The sequence below is a fragment of the Asparagus officinalis genome, chromosome 6 (genome assembly GCF_001876935.1).
Source record: "Asparagus officinalis chromosome 6, Aspof.V1, whole genome shotgun sequence".
Lineage (NCBI taxonomy): Eukaryota > Viridiplantae > Streptophyta > Magnoliopsida > Asparagales > Asparagaceae > Asparagus > Asparagus officinalis.
The window spans coordinates 6,303,141-6,318,212 of NC_033799.1; the positions used below are offsets into that span (position 1 = coordinate 6,303,141).

General features: G+C 40.5%; 1 protein-coding gene across 1 annotated transcript; it reads left to right on the forward strand.

Annotated features, from left to right (window-relative positions):
- Nucleotides 5,523-14,003, forward strand: LOC109845207. The gene is made up of 4 exons (XM_020414428.1): nucleotides 5,523-6,063; nucleotides 12,738-13,383; nucleotides 13,540-13,623; nucleotides 13,763-14,003. Exons 1-4 carry the CDS (start codon nucleotides 5,800-5,802, stop codon nucleotides 13,825-13,827), a joined length of 1,059 nt encoding a protein of 352 aa, XP_020270017.1. The 5' UTR covers nucleotides 5,523-5,799; the 3' UTR covers nucleotides 13,828-14,003.

Below are 15,072 nucleotides of genomic sequence, written 5' to 3' on the forward strand. Positions count from 1 at the left end.
TGTGCTACTGTAATAATGCTACAGTAATTTATTGTAGCATGGATACCGAATTTTGGATCCTCCTGTTTATGCTACAGTAACAATGCTACAGTATTTGTTATAGCATTTACTGTAGCATGAATTGTGAATCTTGGAACCTCCCGTTATTATAGACTAGTGTGAACACTGTGCAAAGCACGATATATTTTTTTCCCCGCTACAGTAATCCCGGTTTTTAACTGCTACGGTTTTTGAATTTTTTGAGTATCCCGCCTACAATATTCCTTTGTGCTACAGTAATATTTTTTCAAAAAATTCATAGTATCCAATTTTATTTTTTCTACATTAGATGCTACCGTAGCATTTGCTCTAGCATGAATAGTGAATCTTAGGTTCTTCCATTTGTGTAGAGGAGTAGATGAATAGATACCAATAGCCAAAAACAAAGATGAAATTCAAAACTCCTAAGCTCATGTCTGGAATCTATCCTTATGCAATAGGTCGAAGAATGGATTCCGAGGGTCAACACAGTAATTGTTTGCACTAAAACCATACTTAAAAACATTAATCTCGTATCATCAAGTTAGAGGCTATTTGTTTCTGTGTATTTAGCAATCTTACGTTTAAAAAAAAATGAGATCTACAAGTTAAGGGTCGTGTTTTTTTTAACAACTACTTGATTGTTCGGTATTTTTTTATATTACGGATTTCAGATCGCCTCATAACATATGTCCATCAAATAAAAATCCTAAAAATTATGTTGATTTCAACCGGATTTGTGAGTTTAGTCACATATCCTCAACAAAGTTGATGTTCAACCAAACAAACTTTTGGTTAGATTTTATCTCTCATGCGAATTCTCTTTAATATTCATTAGAAACAAACAAGATTTTAAATATGAAAAATTTAAAATCTATTATGATGCATTAATATGCAATCCACAAACCAAATAGTCCCTTAGCGGGGTCAAGTAAACAAGCATTTTAGCTTTGTTTGTAAATGTATATAATGAAATAAAAATGCGTATCCACTAGCTTTTGTACAGAGTATCCCTCATTAAGAAGGGGATTCAATTTGTTGGATCCATGACTGATGACATTTTGACTTCTAGATGATCCTTGACTTCTATATGATCCTTGTGCAGGTGATTTGTGGGTCCAATCATTCCACCAGCCCACCAAAGGCTGAGTCAACGTTGGGTGGCTGGTCAACGTGTCTTGGGTCAAATTAGCATCCAAAAAATTTCCGTGTTCGCATCCTATCGGTCCATTTTCTAGGTTTGATGGAATTAGTTATTGATTTATGGCTTCTTTAGTTTACTCTTTCATACTTAATCAAATTGGTAGTCGTTACTAAAATGGAGGAGACTTGAAGTTGTCTACTATTTGACTGAACGCATTTGCTGGAACATTCTTTGAATCACAACATGACCACATCCTTCTTATAGTTCTAGTTATATAAGCAAATAAACATCCACAAGTAGAAGTTCTTAACACTTTTTACGGTAGAACTCTTCATAACATTAAAAAATGGACAAATTTTTAAAACCGTCACTTTTTCAAAAATATTTTCAAAAAACAATCTGTTTCATCAATATTTGTCAAAATCGATCCAGTTTCAGCCATCAGGCACGACACGACACGACACAACACGACAGCCCGACGACTGAAACTAGGTCGGTTTTGACGAATATTGTTGAAATGAGTCGTTTTTGGGGAATATTTTCGTAAATGAGTCTGTTTTGAAAATTTGTCCTTCAAAAAGATGGAGACAAATTTATGAAATTTTATTAATTGAATGAAAAATGGAATAATGGATATACAGAATCCTGGGTCTAAGTATGGAACTTTGAAGGTATTAATAGTAGCCAATCTGAATTACATTTTGAAAGTTAAGTTTTTTCGGTTTTACAGTCAAATTTTTATGCTGTTGTTTTTTTTGGGTGAATATGCCGTTATTTGATTCATTAGAAGGTTTGAATGGCTGAATGTTTATTTTGTTGGTGGTCTTTGAACTGGACTACCTCTTTTCTATATTTTCGATCCCTGCAAAAGTTGGGGTTTGGAAATATTATGTCCCTTAATTAACTTCATTTGACCTGACTTGTTCAATTTCATACATTTGTTGGATAAAGATTGAGTTCATGAAACATCAAGGATAATTTCAACTACTCAACCCTCATAACCATTTGTGTTTATTTGAGTCGTTTTCTTGACCATTTCAGAAAAGTTTTGATCCTTCTTATTGTCTACTTTTCAGCATAGGTATCTATCAAAAGTTTTAGTTATGTGTTTATGGATTAATTAATCTCCTATTTTGTTGGAAAACCAACTTAAAAATAAATTGATTAAGGATATTGCACAACACATCTCTCTATTCGTTCTATTCTGTAGTCCCTAAATCTATAGATCATTCTTACTAATGCACATTTGTCTGAGAAAGAATCAATTATTCAGAAGGGTAATGTAAGTAAAATATGTAAAAAAGAAAACATGCCAAACCAAAATTCCGATCTAATCAGTAACTAGGTGCGTGTCAAGATCGTATCTTTGATTCCTTGTATAGCTTCATGTGATTGGATAGAGTTAGGATGTTAATATAATTAGGATAATAAGATTCATTATGATAAATAGTTCGCAACCTACGAAAAGCGAGACTACGAATAAGTTTTAATTTCTTTATATATTTGACGCAACGCGGAAGTGATATATAGCCTCGGAATCCACCAAGGGCGTTCTCTGAATTCACAAAGAATAATTTTCGAATCCACGAAGAAAATATCGAAAGAAAAAATTTTATTGATCAAAAGTTATATAGAAAAACAAATAAGACTCCTATTAAGACTAGAATTACAAAGAAATAGAAAGTATCAAACTCTATCCTAAAAAGACTCCCTATAATAGAGGAAACAAATCATGCATCAAAATTGAATTTGTTTCCTAATCTAATTTGATTAATTTATTTCCTAATCTAAATAAGCTCCAGGTTTATTACTAAAAATAAACTAAAAGCTAATTATTTTCGGATTTTAGTCAAAACTGGGTATTACTGATGAGATTTTAAAAACCTGACAATCTAGTTGGCTCCGTCTCGTCGAGATAGACGATTTACATATATAATATGTCAGAATCTGCCTTCTGGGTTAGAAGATATGATTGCTTCTTTGCGGAAGTCAATAATACGTATAAAATTGTATTGAGCTCGTGATTGTCCGAATCATCCATGAAATTGTCTGTTAAGCATCATGCATTAGTCCTCCCTTGTTGAAAGAAGCTCGACCCCGAGCTTATATTTGTTAGAATAGTAGCTTCATTATTAAATATTTTCCTTCTCTTACAACGATCAGCATCAGCCTTGTATTTAGCGTTGATTTTCTCCATTTGTTCTTTTATCTCTTTTACTAGGACTTCTTCTGTATCAAACTTGTCTATGAATCTTTTCCATAACATGTGTATGTAATTGGTAGCATGTGGCTCTGTAGTTGACATGAAAAACTCTTCCAAATATTTTCTCTGTTGCTTCCCATATTCTAGTGTCGGAGGTATCATCTCATCGTTATTGAAGTTATTGATGATCATTGCTTCCAAATAAGAATTTTCTCCCTCATACTCTATACATAAGTCTTTCATCTTCTTTGTCTCGAGCCCTCCACCAAGCAATTCATACATACCATCAATTGCCTCGCTCTCTATTTTATCATTCTCCTCCATCGGGGCAATATCAATATGTGTAACATCACACACGATATCATTTAGAATATTCATCTTCATTAGCATATCATCATCAACATCAGGAACCTCAGAATGAATCTTGATGGTGGCAAAATCTTCCTTTCCGGGGGTTAGCGTCTTGTTGTTTGCCAATAGAGAAGTCTTCTCCTTAGCAATATCTGTCTTAAATGACTTCAGTTCTATGATTGACATAATTGATAAAATCTTTATTGGTGCTTCTTCGGTGCTCTTCACAAATCTATACTCTTTCTCAGAGATGAATTGAGGTTTCTTAATTTTCCCATAATCATAACTAGTTTGATAACTCTCTAAAAACATCCATGTTAAAGGTCGTATGTCGTTCTGCTCAAATTCTCGCTCCACCTTCTTCGCTAGACGGACCGTAGCGGCTAAGATAAAAGAATCTTTTAAAGACACCTGACATTGCTTATAGTTAGAAGGTAAGAAACGGTCTCTTAATAATTTTTTCATCTTTGCCCACGTTTGAACCGGATCCTTCCTTTGATGGTATCAATTTATTAGTACTTCATCCCACTATGCATATATTTTTTCTTTAAGCCTGTAGACCACTAATTTAACTTTCCAATCTTCTGGGATTATCTTATACTCTAAATACTTATCCACTCTATCAATCAAATCAAAGAAATCATCAGCATGAAGCTTTCCATTGAAGAATGATATTTTTAATATTCTAGTGTTATAATTGTCCTGTCTTTGGTGGCCTCTGCGATCATAACCGCGGCGTGAGGCTTCATAGTCATCACTATTGAATTCATCATGCGGAGTTGGATCACGTCGTTTGCGACCATCAACACGATTTCGAACTCCTCCCGTGTTCAGACACTCCATCGTCGACGCAAGTCGTTCTATGATAGTCTTCATCTGATTAACATCAGACTTCAGCACGTCGAACTCAGTTCGAGAAAAAGAAGCTTCATCACCTGTCATCGGATCGGAGGAACAAAGCTCTGATACCAATTGACGCAACGCGAAAGTGATAGCCTCGGAATCCACCAAGGGCATTCTCTGAATCCACAAAGAACAATATTCGAATCCATGAAGAACTTCGAATCAACGAAGAAAATATCGAAAAGATAAATTTTTATTGATCAAAAGTTATTATCCTCCTTTGGGGTTACATGATTCTTTTTAAATACAAAAACAAATAAGACTCCTAGTAAGACTAGAATTACAAAAACAAATAAGACCCTTAGTAAGACTAGAATTACAAAGAAATAGAAAGTATCAAATTCTATCCTAAAAAGACTCACTGTAATAGAGGAAACAAATCATGAATCAAAATTAAATTTGTTTCCTAATATAATTTGACTCTAAAATTAAATTTATTTCCTAATCTAAATAGACTCCAACTTTATTACTAAAAATAAACTAAAAGCTAATTATTTTCTGATTTCAGCCAAAACCGGTTATTACTGATGAGATTTTAAAAATCTGACAATCTAATTGCCTCCGTCCCGTCGAGATAGGCAATTCCTTATGGATTGGAAGATACAATTATTTCTTTGCGAAAATTAATAATATATATAAATTTATATTTAGCTCGTGATTGTCCGAATCATCCATAATATTGTCGGTTAAGCGTCCTGCATCAATATTCTTCTATTGTCCTGCAACCGACGAGATGCTAATCCATATGTCTATCAATATCAGTGTCTATAACCCATCTTCAACGTTGGGACGGCAAGTAGGCCCCACCCCTTACGAATTCCAACAGAACTATAATAACGACTCCTCATTATAAATTTCAAGCCAGCGGAACCAAATCCGCCGTCGCCCACCTCTGCCCTCCTCGTCCGCTCCCAAACATGTCGTCTCCGCCTCCCATCACGTGGCAGGCGGCCGCGGCCGCGCCATCAAGGACAAAATCGACCTCTTCGAAACAAGCTCCAAGAAAACCCCGAGCTTGTCAAGACTACGCAGCTCCGACAACGTAAACTCCTCCTACTGCGAACCTCTGACCCATCACAACAACAGTGATAAGGGTCTTGGACCCTCGCTGCCTCGTCATCTCCGTACTTTTTCTCTGCAGAGCATCGAAGAAGGACTAACGCTGCTTCGAGGGTCGACGATGAATCAAGACCTGAATCAGCTCAGATTGAAGGCTGACGAGCTGGAGAGAGTATTTGCCGAGCATAAGAGGAGAGTTAACGTGGATACAGATCGTGCGGCGCCAAGTACAGTGAATGGCTGTGAGAGGGGGAGAATGTATGAGAGGTATATGGAGAAGAGAAGCGCGAGGAGAAGAGAAGAGTTGGGGAGGAATAGGGAGGAGAGGGCGGCGGAGATGGGGGGGATGTGGGAGAGGCTCGAGCAGATGGCGAAGAATTATCAGGTATATATTTGTGGACTGTGGTTTTTCTTCGTGTTGAGTTTTTGTTGCTCTTGTTGTGAAATTGAGTATTCTAAATTATGGAAAATTTGTTATAAGGGTCATAGATAAACTGAAATTTTGGTTTAAGATGTTTTCAATTACTGATGATTATGAGGTAATAATTTTCGCTTGATGCTCTAGCATCCCATATTTTTGATGTGGAGCCTCAAATTGCTTCGAGGAATTAAGTAATTTTTCTGTAATGTATGCTATCAAAAATTTTAAAAATTATGGAACATGCTTATAAGGGTGATGGACAATATGAGACACGGATACATCTCTTTTCACTTGTTTGATGGATTATTAGGAATTGGTAACAGTTTGGGTTTGATAAACTAAAATTCACGATTTTTTTTGGATTATGTTGGTTCGACGTTTCTCGATATTGCTCTGGTTTCTTGTGCTGGAAACTCAAGTTATTACTTGGAGGAATTAAGAACTAGTTTTTTTTTTTTCCTCTTTCAGGGTCGTTCAATCAAATTACTCAAAAATATGGAACGTGGTTATATGAGTTAACAGATAAATTGAAATTTGGATTCAGATGTTTTTCTATCCTTTCATGGATTATGAAGAATCAACAATAATTTTGTTTTGATACACTGATCACTTGTTCATAATGTTAATTTGGGGGTGGATACCAACCTCTGCACCGGCGAAGAGCTCCGGCGAGCTCATGGAAATGTTGCGGCGCGGGGCGACGAACCGCAGGCGAGCTCCGGTTATCACGCGACGGCGGAGGAAGCTCCGACGAAGCTCGAGAATTGGCGGAGATGATGCCAGGGGCGGAAGACGCGAACGGCCAATCACTTCGGTGAAACGCACACTTCGGCGAAAGCAGAGTTGGGGGCGAACGCACCCTTTCGAAGTCTGCGTTCGACCGCCCCATTCGAGCTCGCGTCTTTCCGACCTCTGCGTTCGCCCCCTCTTTGGCGCCGCTGGGTCCTGGCTCAGACAGCTGTCGCAAGCTCATCCCCTCATCGCTATTTAAACCTCCGCTAGGTTTCGGAGGGCTGTGCTTTTTACCCTCCTGCCGATTTTTCTCTGGCGGCGACCAAGAACGCAGCAGCTCCAGATCTCGCCAGCCTCAATTGATGTTTAGGGGAATTAAGAAAAAATTTCAAAGGAGAGGAGAGGATATAAAAGGGGTTTTTTATAGTGGGCCTTATTCTTTTGTTTCTCCTCCGCTCGCCGGCTCGCTCTCTCTTCTCTTATCTCTTCTAAATTGAATGGCCGCAGTCTCTCCATCCCATCCCTCTGGCGCGCTGGCGCCCGGCTTATTGGATTGTCGGCCACTACTTATCCTCTACGTGGTTACTCAGTGTTTTATTGAGCAAATCTCAGTTTTGAGATACGCTCCTAATTCGTAAATGTTCTTGTTATTAATAAGAATTATCTGTGTGGCTCCGCGAGGACGTAGGGCAGTGCCGACCTCGTTAAATCTTGGTGTAATTTTTTCTATACTAGCGTTTCTGTTGCATTAGGGGTTTAGGCTTAAATCTAAAACTGTATCAAGCGTGAAACGATCTAGCGAACAATGTCACGAATTCAAGTGGGAGCTCATGGCCACAGATGAGGCAAAAATAGAGACTTGAGAAATTGATGGATACAGATATTCGTATCTGGAAATGCAGATAGAGGATTATCTGTATCAGAAAATCTGTATCAACCACTATGGGGAAGAAGCCCAGATTCTATGAAGGGCAGAAGAGTGGAATCCTTCTAGATAGTACAAGCCCTGGAGTATCAGATTGACGTTGACTCGCAATGTTTGCGTTCAGCATAGCGAAGGAGAAGACCAGGCGGGTCTTATGGCAGCTCTCTCAAATATGTTATGAGAAGCTCATCAGCCGCAATAAGTTCATTTAATGCGGCGGATTATTTCAAGTCTGAAAAATGCGGCACAGGCGGGTCAGTAGCAGAACATCTTCAATCGAACTTAATACGTTATCAACGCCAAATTGAGTTCAGTTGAGATTGAGTTTGATGAGGAGTTCGGGCGTTGATATTGTTGTCTTCCTACAGAGAGTTGGACACTTACAGTCAGCGTGTGAGTAGCTCGTCGGGATAACAATAAATTGAGTTCGATCGACGTTTCGTTGATTCGGTTCTCAGTGAGAGAATCCGACGAGAGAAACGGTGACAGCTACATACCGTCTCAGTATTGCATACAGAGTCAAGGAGGTAGAGAAATTCAACCAGAAAAACGGATCGAGGAAATCAAACTTCGAGAGGTAGATCAAAGAAGAAGTCCGCAAATCAAAGGAATCTCAAGCAACGAGCTCGAAAGGCTATCGAGTGCTTGGAATCTGGAAAGACGGCGGCATTACAAGAATCAGTTCGCAAGAGTGCACAGAAAGAGAAGGAGGCAAAGGTCAGAGGTGAATGTCACATCCACTTCAGGACGGAGACGACGCATTGAATACTGCTTTGGAGAGCAGGAGGAATCTTGGGTGTTAGATCAGGAGCGTTTCCACGCTACTTCTCAGAAAGAAATTCTTCGAAAAGTATACAGCCCCGGAAAACTTGGATACGTATATCTTGGTTGATGAATCAACCGTGTGTATAGTGGGGCAAAGGGCAGGGGCGTGGTGAAAAAATTAAGTTGAAACGGGTCAGTATGGGACTGAAGGATGTCAGAATATTCCCGACCTGAGAAAGAAATTAATATGCCGTAGCCAATTGGCTTGCGAAGAGAGACACCACAACTCCATGGAGGTGATTGGATAGATCTCAAGGGCCGCAGATGACGATTGCCCCGAAGGCAAGAGAAACTGGTACCTCGCTGTATATGACAGGCAGGTCACGTTGTTCGATGTCTCAGTTGGCCTAGCAATGAACCTCAAGAGCGTGGCACCTGAAGACCTCGGGTCATATGATTGAAAAGGGGATGAAAATGCATGCACAGCAAAGGGGAAACTCCCAGGACTGCAGTCAGTGGAGAGGATATTGTGAGAATGTATACTTGGAAAGCAGAAGAAGAGTCAGCTTCAGAGCAAGGTGCAGAACCGCCAGCAGGACAGAAGCAGAGCTCGTACAACTCAGATGTTGGGACAACCACCACTGCCGTCAATTGGTGGGCCAACACTACTTGCGTAACTTTTATCGATGGATCACACTCGGAAGTATGGGTCTACTTTCTGAAACATCAAGTCAGAAGTGTTGAGGCTTTCAGAAGATGGAAAGCCATGGTCGAGAATGAAACGGATTCTGAGAAAATTAACAGACGCTCAGTGAACCGTGACAATGCGGTGAGTATGGAAGACAGCCGATTCATGAAGTTCTGCTATGAGCACGGATCAGAATGGAGAGAACCGTCCCGAGCACGCCTCAAGCAAAATGGTGTAGCTCGAGGCGAATGAACCGACACGTTGACAGAAGAGAGCGCAGAAGCATTCGAGTACAATCAGGCCTAACCGAGCAGTTCTGGGCAGAAGGGTCAAGCAGAGCGTTACTTGATCACCGAAGTCCATCGGTTCATTGGAGCGACAGAATACCATATGAGGAGGTATGGTGGCGGAAAGGAGGTAAAAACTCTCACATCTAAAAGTTTCGGTTGTGTTAGCTACCGTGCATATTAGTGATCAAGGCAGGAATAAGCTAGATCCGCAAATAAAGAATGCACTTTATGCGGCTATGGTGAAGATGAGTTGGTCAGGCTACGCGACATGTTGGGACCACGAAAACAAGAAGGTGATCCGGATGCAGAGCCTGTGGATATTCAAGTCCGAGAAGGTGATGTAGCAAGGACCATAGCAAGACTGATGAACTCCAGAGAGCGAGTCAATATTTGTAGATGACAATGATGAGTCCCGAGTACCTCTCCGAAGAGACCCAATGCAGAGGGTCCTCAGGTCAAAGAAGAGCCTGTTGGACAGATGGTGCGCAGGAGCCCGACCAGCCAGCTCCGATAATATAAAGAAGATTTCTCGTCCTCGCTGTACCCAACAGGAGATACATGAATATCTGTTACTCGGACAGATGGTGGGGAGCGCCTGAATAAGCTTTGGATGAAGCTTGTCAGTGTGAGATGCGAGCAACGTGGGAGCTTGCCATGAAAGATGAGATGAAGTCTCTTCATTATCAACCAAGACTGGAAGCTAGCTGAGTTGCCCACGGGTAAAGAAGGCACTCGCACAGAGAACATAAAATATTTGGTGTAGGGTACCGGTGTGAAACAGAGGAGCAAGACTGGTTCCAGAAGATATAAGGTCCCGGCTAAGTTGTCAAAGGCTTCCAGCAGAAAGGAAGGAATTTGACTACACACGCGATATTTTCCGCCCGGTGGTAAAGCAATACTATGCAGGACGCGTAATGAGATATGTAGGCAATTGGAAGATTCTCATCTCGAGCAGTAGACTGAAGACTGCGTTTCTTACACGGAGATCTAGACGAGGAGATATACATGCATAACGCAGAAATTGGTTGTTTGGTGGTTTCTCAAGAGAGGAAAAAGAAGAACCTGGTGTGCCAGACTCAAGAAGAGCTTGTAATGCGCATGATAAACAACCCGCGGAAGGCATGTGTACAAGAAGTTTGATGGCTTGCATGGCCAAAGCGAGTTTTCAGAAGTGGCAACGCCGACCAACTGTTGCTACTTCAAAAGATTCAGTCCAGCTATATCATCCCTAACTGCTGTATGTTGATTATACTGTGTTGCAGGAGCAGATTGGAGGATATCAGAAACTTGAAGCAGCAGCTTGTCAAAGAGTTTGACCATGAAGGACTTGGGTCCAGCGAAGAAAGAAATCCTTGGAATGCAAATCACGAGGAGATAAGAAAGAGAGGTTCTTGGCGTTTCTCAGAGCGGAGTATGCATCAACGTGCTGTCGGTGAGCAAGATTCAAATATGGGCGATCGCCAAACTAGTGAGCACACCCCTTGGCCAGCCTAGTTTTCGTCTATGCAAGGATTCAGTCTCTCTCAGTCAAAGAAGATGAAAGAGTAGTAATGGGAGCTCAGGTTCCTTACGCCTCAGGCTATCGGGAAGGCACTGATGTACGGACAATAGGTCTGTACGGAGACGAGACATTGGCCGATGCAGTGGGAGGTGGGTCCAGATCCAGGTTGTAATGTTCGAATCCAGGAAAAGCTTGGATTGGGAGAGCGCCCAGGTCAGTGATTCTGAGATATGCTACGAGGAACCACACAAAGGTGTTTGCCAACTTGGTAAGGAGGAGTGATAGTGCAGGGTACGATTAAGCAGACTTCGCGGCGAAGGTTGACAACGAAGAAGCACCACCGTGGATGTATTCCACGCGTCGAACTAAGCTTGTCAGTTGGATGTGCACAGGTACAGAAGATCTTACCGCCTAATCACTACAGAAGCTGATACGTTGGCAGTGACTGAAGCAAGGTAAAGAGATGATATGGCTTCAGGGTTTGTTGACAAGCAGGGAATTCAAACAGCGAGAAGAATGTTTGCACACAGTGGATAGCCAGCTAGTGCGATACACTGGCGAAAAATTCAAGCATTCAATTCTAGACACGCAGCATATTCGCTTCGTATCACTTCATCAGATCCGTTGGAAATGACCGTGTTTAAAACTGGAAAAGATTCCAGGGAGTAAATCCGGCAGATATGTTAACAAAGACGGTGACTGTTCAGAAACGGAGTTGTGCGCAACTTTAGTTGCCTATCATTGCACTAAGATGATAAGTGCGGAGCCACACACGCGGAGAGATGAGCTAATGAGATAGCCCGTTTGGCGCCGCGTTTGGTCTCCAAGTGGAGATTTGTTAATTTGGGGATACCAACCTCTGCACCGGCGAAGAGCTCCGGCGAGCTCAATGGATGTTGCAGGCGGTGCGTGGGCGACGAACCGCAGGGAGCTCCGGTTATCACCTGACGGCGGAGGAGCTCGACGAGCTCGAGAAATGGCGGAGATATGCAGGCGAAGACGGCGAAACGCCATCCTTCGGTGAACGCACACTTCGGCGAACGCAGGGTTGGCGAAACGCACCCTTCGGAAGTCTGCGTTCGACCCCCCATTCGAGCTCTGCGTCTTTCGACCTTGCGTTCGCCCCCCTTCTTTTGGCGTCCGCGGGTCCGCTGGCGACAGGCTGTCGCGCAGCTCATCCCCTCATCGCTTATTTAAACCCCCGCTAGGTTTCGGAGGCTGTAGCTTTTACCCCTCCTGCCGATTTTTCTTCTGGCGCGACCAAGAACGCAGCAGCGTTCCATCTCCAGCGCTCAATTGATTTTGAGGGAGATTAAGAAAAAGAATTTAAGGAGAGAGGAATATAAAGGGGTTTTTATAGTGGGTTATTCATATTGTTCTCAAGTGAAATTGAAAGCGTTCATACCCTTTGATTATTAACACTGTGCTACAGTGTTTATCTGAAGAATCTCAGTTTTGAGATACGTCGCTAAATTGTAATTTTGTTTAATTAATAAGAAATTATCTGTGTGCGCTCCCGGAGGACGTAGGCAGTTGCCGGAACCTCGTTAAATCTTGGTGTACTTTTTCTATACGGTTTCTGTTGCGCATTAGGAGGTTTAGAGGCGTTAAATTCCTAAAACATAAGTGTGTTTGATTCTATCTTTTGTTCGAGTTTCCCTCGAGAAATACAAGAAACAATAAAGTTTTCTGTCTGTTTTATTTCTAATTCAGCTTATTCTCCACTTGTACCAACAGATAACAGTTTCCATGCTTGCTGAAGACAACGAAGACATACAATCCACTGACAGTTCTTCCAACAGCACCAACGCAAAAATGCTCAAATCAAGAACTACATCATCCTCAACTTATCGGACCTCATCCTCTTCAGTCCCTAAACCTTCATCCAAACCTCTAATGTCTCGTTCTTTAAGAGGCGAATTCAGAAAGGAGAACACAAAGCCTCAAGTTCAACCAAATAAAATCCCTCGAAGCAAAAGCACGAGTTCAGGCACCAACAACTCGTCATCTTCATTGAGAAAAAGCTCGGTTGCTCCTCTTACACCAATAAAGACTACTAAGGAGCAAATTGGGCGAAATTCAAGGATCGATCAGCAACTAGACTCTCCTACTGAAAGTACATCTTCTACTCGAGCGAGAAAGAAATGGGGTATCGTCGAGAAACCTGTACTTGTTCCTGATGGATCAGGTACAAAAGGGTTGAAGAGGTTTCTGCACTTTGGGAAGAAGAGTAGAGAAGCTTATCGGGTATTGGGTGCGGATTATGATACTGAAGTTGGTTGTGGTCTGGTATCGGAGCAAACAAGGGGTTTGAACGTGGATTGCGCATTTGATGCTTATGATGGTTTCAGTTACAGTGAGGGAATGAGCATGCCTGAACAAGGTATATACGCTTATCCTTTAAAGGTTTCAGATATATGATTAGATGAAATGTAGATATTTGAGTAGTTTATGACTTGTTATCTCATTATTGGTACTCTTTTAGTTATGCATTATCTGCAAAGTTCAGAAACTGAATGTAGGAAGTAACTTTTTGCAGTTCAAACCCCACGAAGAAGACCGATACCTACTCCCGCACAGTCCAAGTTGAGGAAGGATCATTTATCAGAAATCTCCCCTAGATGTAATTACTCATGAACTCATTTTCGAAATTCAGTAAAAATATAGTGCTCAGTTTAGTTGTTTGTTAATTTCTTTCCTCTTAGGTATCCTTTATTGCTCGTGATTCGAGTATACACTGAAAATTATCTTATGTCTTGCAGCACCTCGGTCTTTCTTTTCTCTCTCAACTTTTCGAAACAAGGGAATTGAATCCAGGCTTAGGTGAAAAAGAATGAAGTCTCACTGTCAATCTCACTAGAATGCTAGCATATGGAATTCTTATGACAATGTTAGAAATCTGATGTACCTCTAGGATTTGTATAGCTTTTGTAATGCAGAATTATTATGCCGGTTTTTATAGCTTTTGTAATACAGAATTATTTTGCCACTTTACTAGTTAGAACAGAGATTAATGTTTGTGATTGCTGGTAGTTTTCCTTATAATTTCTGTAATTTGTGTCACCTTTATTTTGTTTTTTTTATAGGTTTCCTTATCTTAGTTTACACTTCACTTTCAAGAGAAACCTATTTGGTCATAAATACTGTATTTAATTTCTTCCCTTGTATTGTTTCAAGAGAATATTAAGATAATAACACCTTAAGATTAGATTAACAAATTCTCAGATACATATAACATGACACTAACAATTTCTCATAGATATTGCCGATCAAATAGGATAATAAATAGGTAGAATGGTACTGGCAGAACCTCATGGTGTGAAAAATTGGTAAAAAGAAAGAAAATCTTTAATTGGAAAAATAAACTGACATTAACAAGAAAGTGGATATTAGTGTAACTGACAGCAACTCATAAAAAATTGGAAAAAAAAGTCTTACATTGAGGGGCTGTTTGGTTCGTTTTCTTGATATAGAAAAATACAATTCCATGTAAAGAAATACAAGTTTTGAGTTTTTCAAACTTTTCCAAGAAATAGATTGTTTTGCTTTGGTTCGCACATAAAAAATGGTGGGAAACTAATGTATTTATTTTTCTTGTGTTTGGTTCGCATAGAAAAAAAAGGAAAACTTTTGTAAACAAAGCAGAGAAGAAAAAAAATCTAACGTGGCAGAGTTTTCATCAATTTCACTTGGTTGGGGAAGGAAATCGGAGAGGGGAAAAAATCTTAGTTGGCGGCGATTTCAGCAGAGTTTTCCCTCTTCCATTCGAGCGAACCAAAACGGCACAAAGAAATGGACGGAAACAAAAAAGCTGACGTGGAGGGTTAAAAATCTGACGTGGAGGGGTTTTCTGAGTTTTCCACCCCTTATAATAGCGAACTAAACAGCCCCTGAACACCAAAAAAAAGGAATGTGGATATTAGATCTGTTATGTCAATTAATGCCGATGCAATCTCCCTCTCTCTCTCTCTGAACGAAATTTCAGAAGTCAATTCTAGTCTTCGTTAATGTTTTCACCTTGTGATTTAAAAGGCCGAACATCAATAAAAAACAAAATTAGTATTAGGCCGTT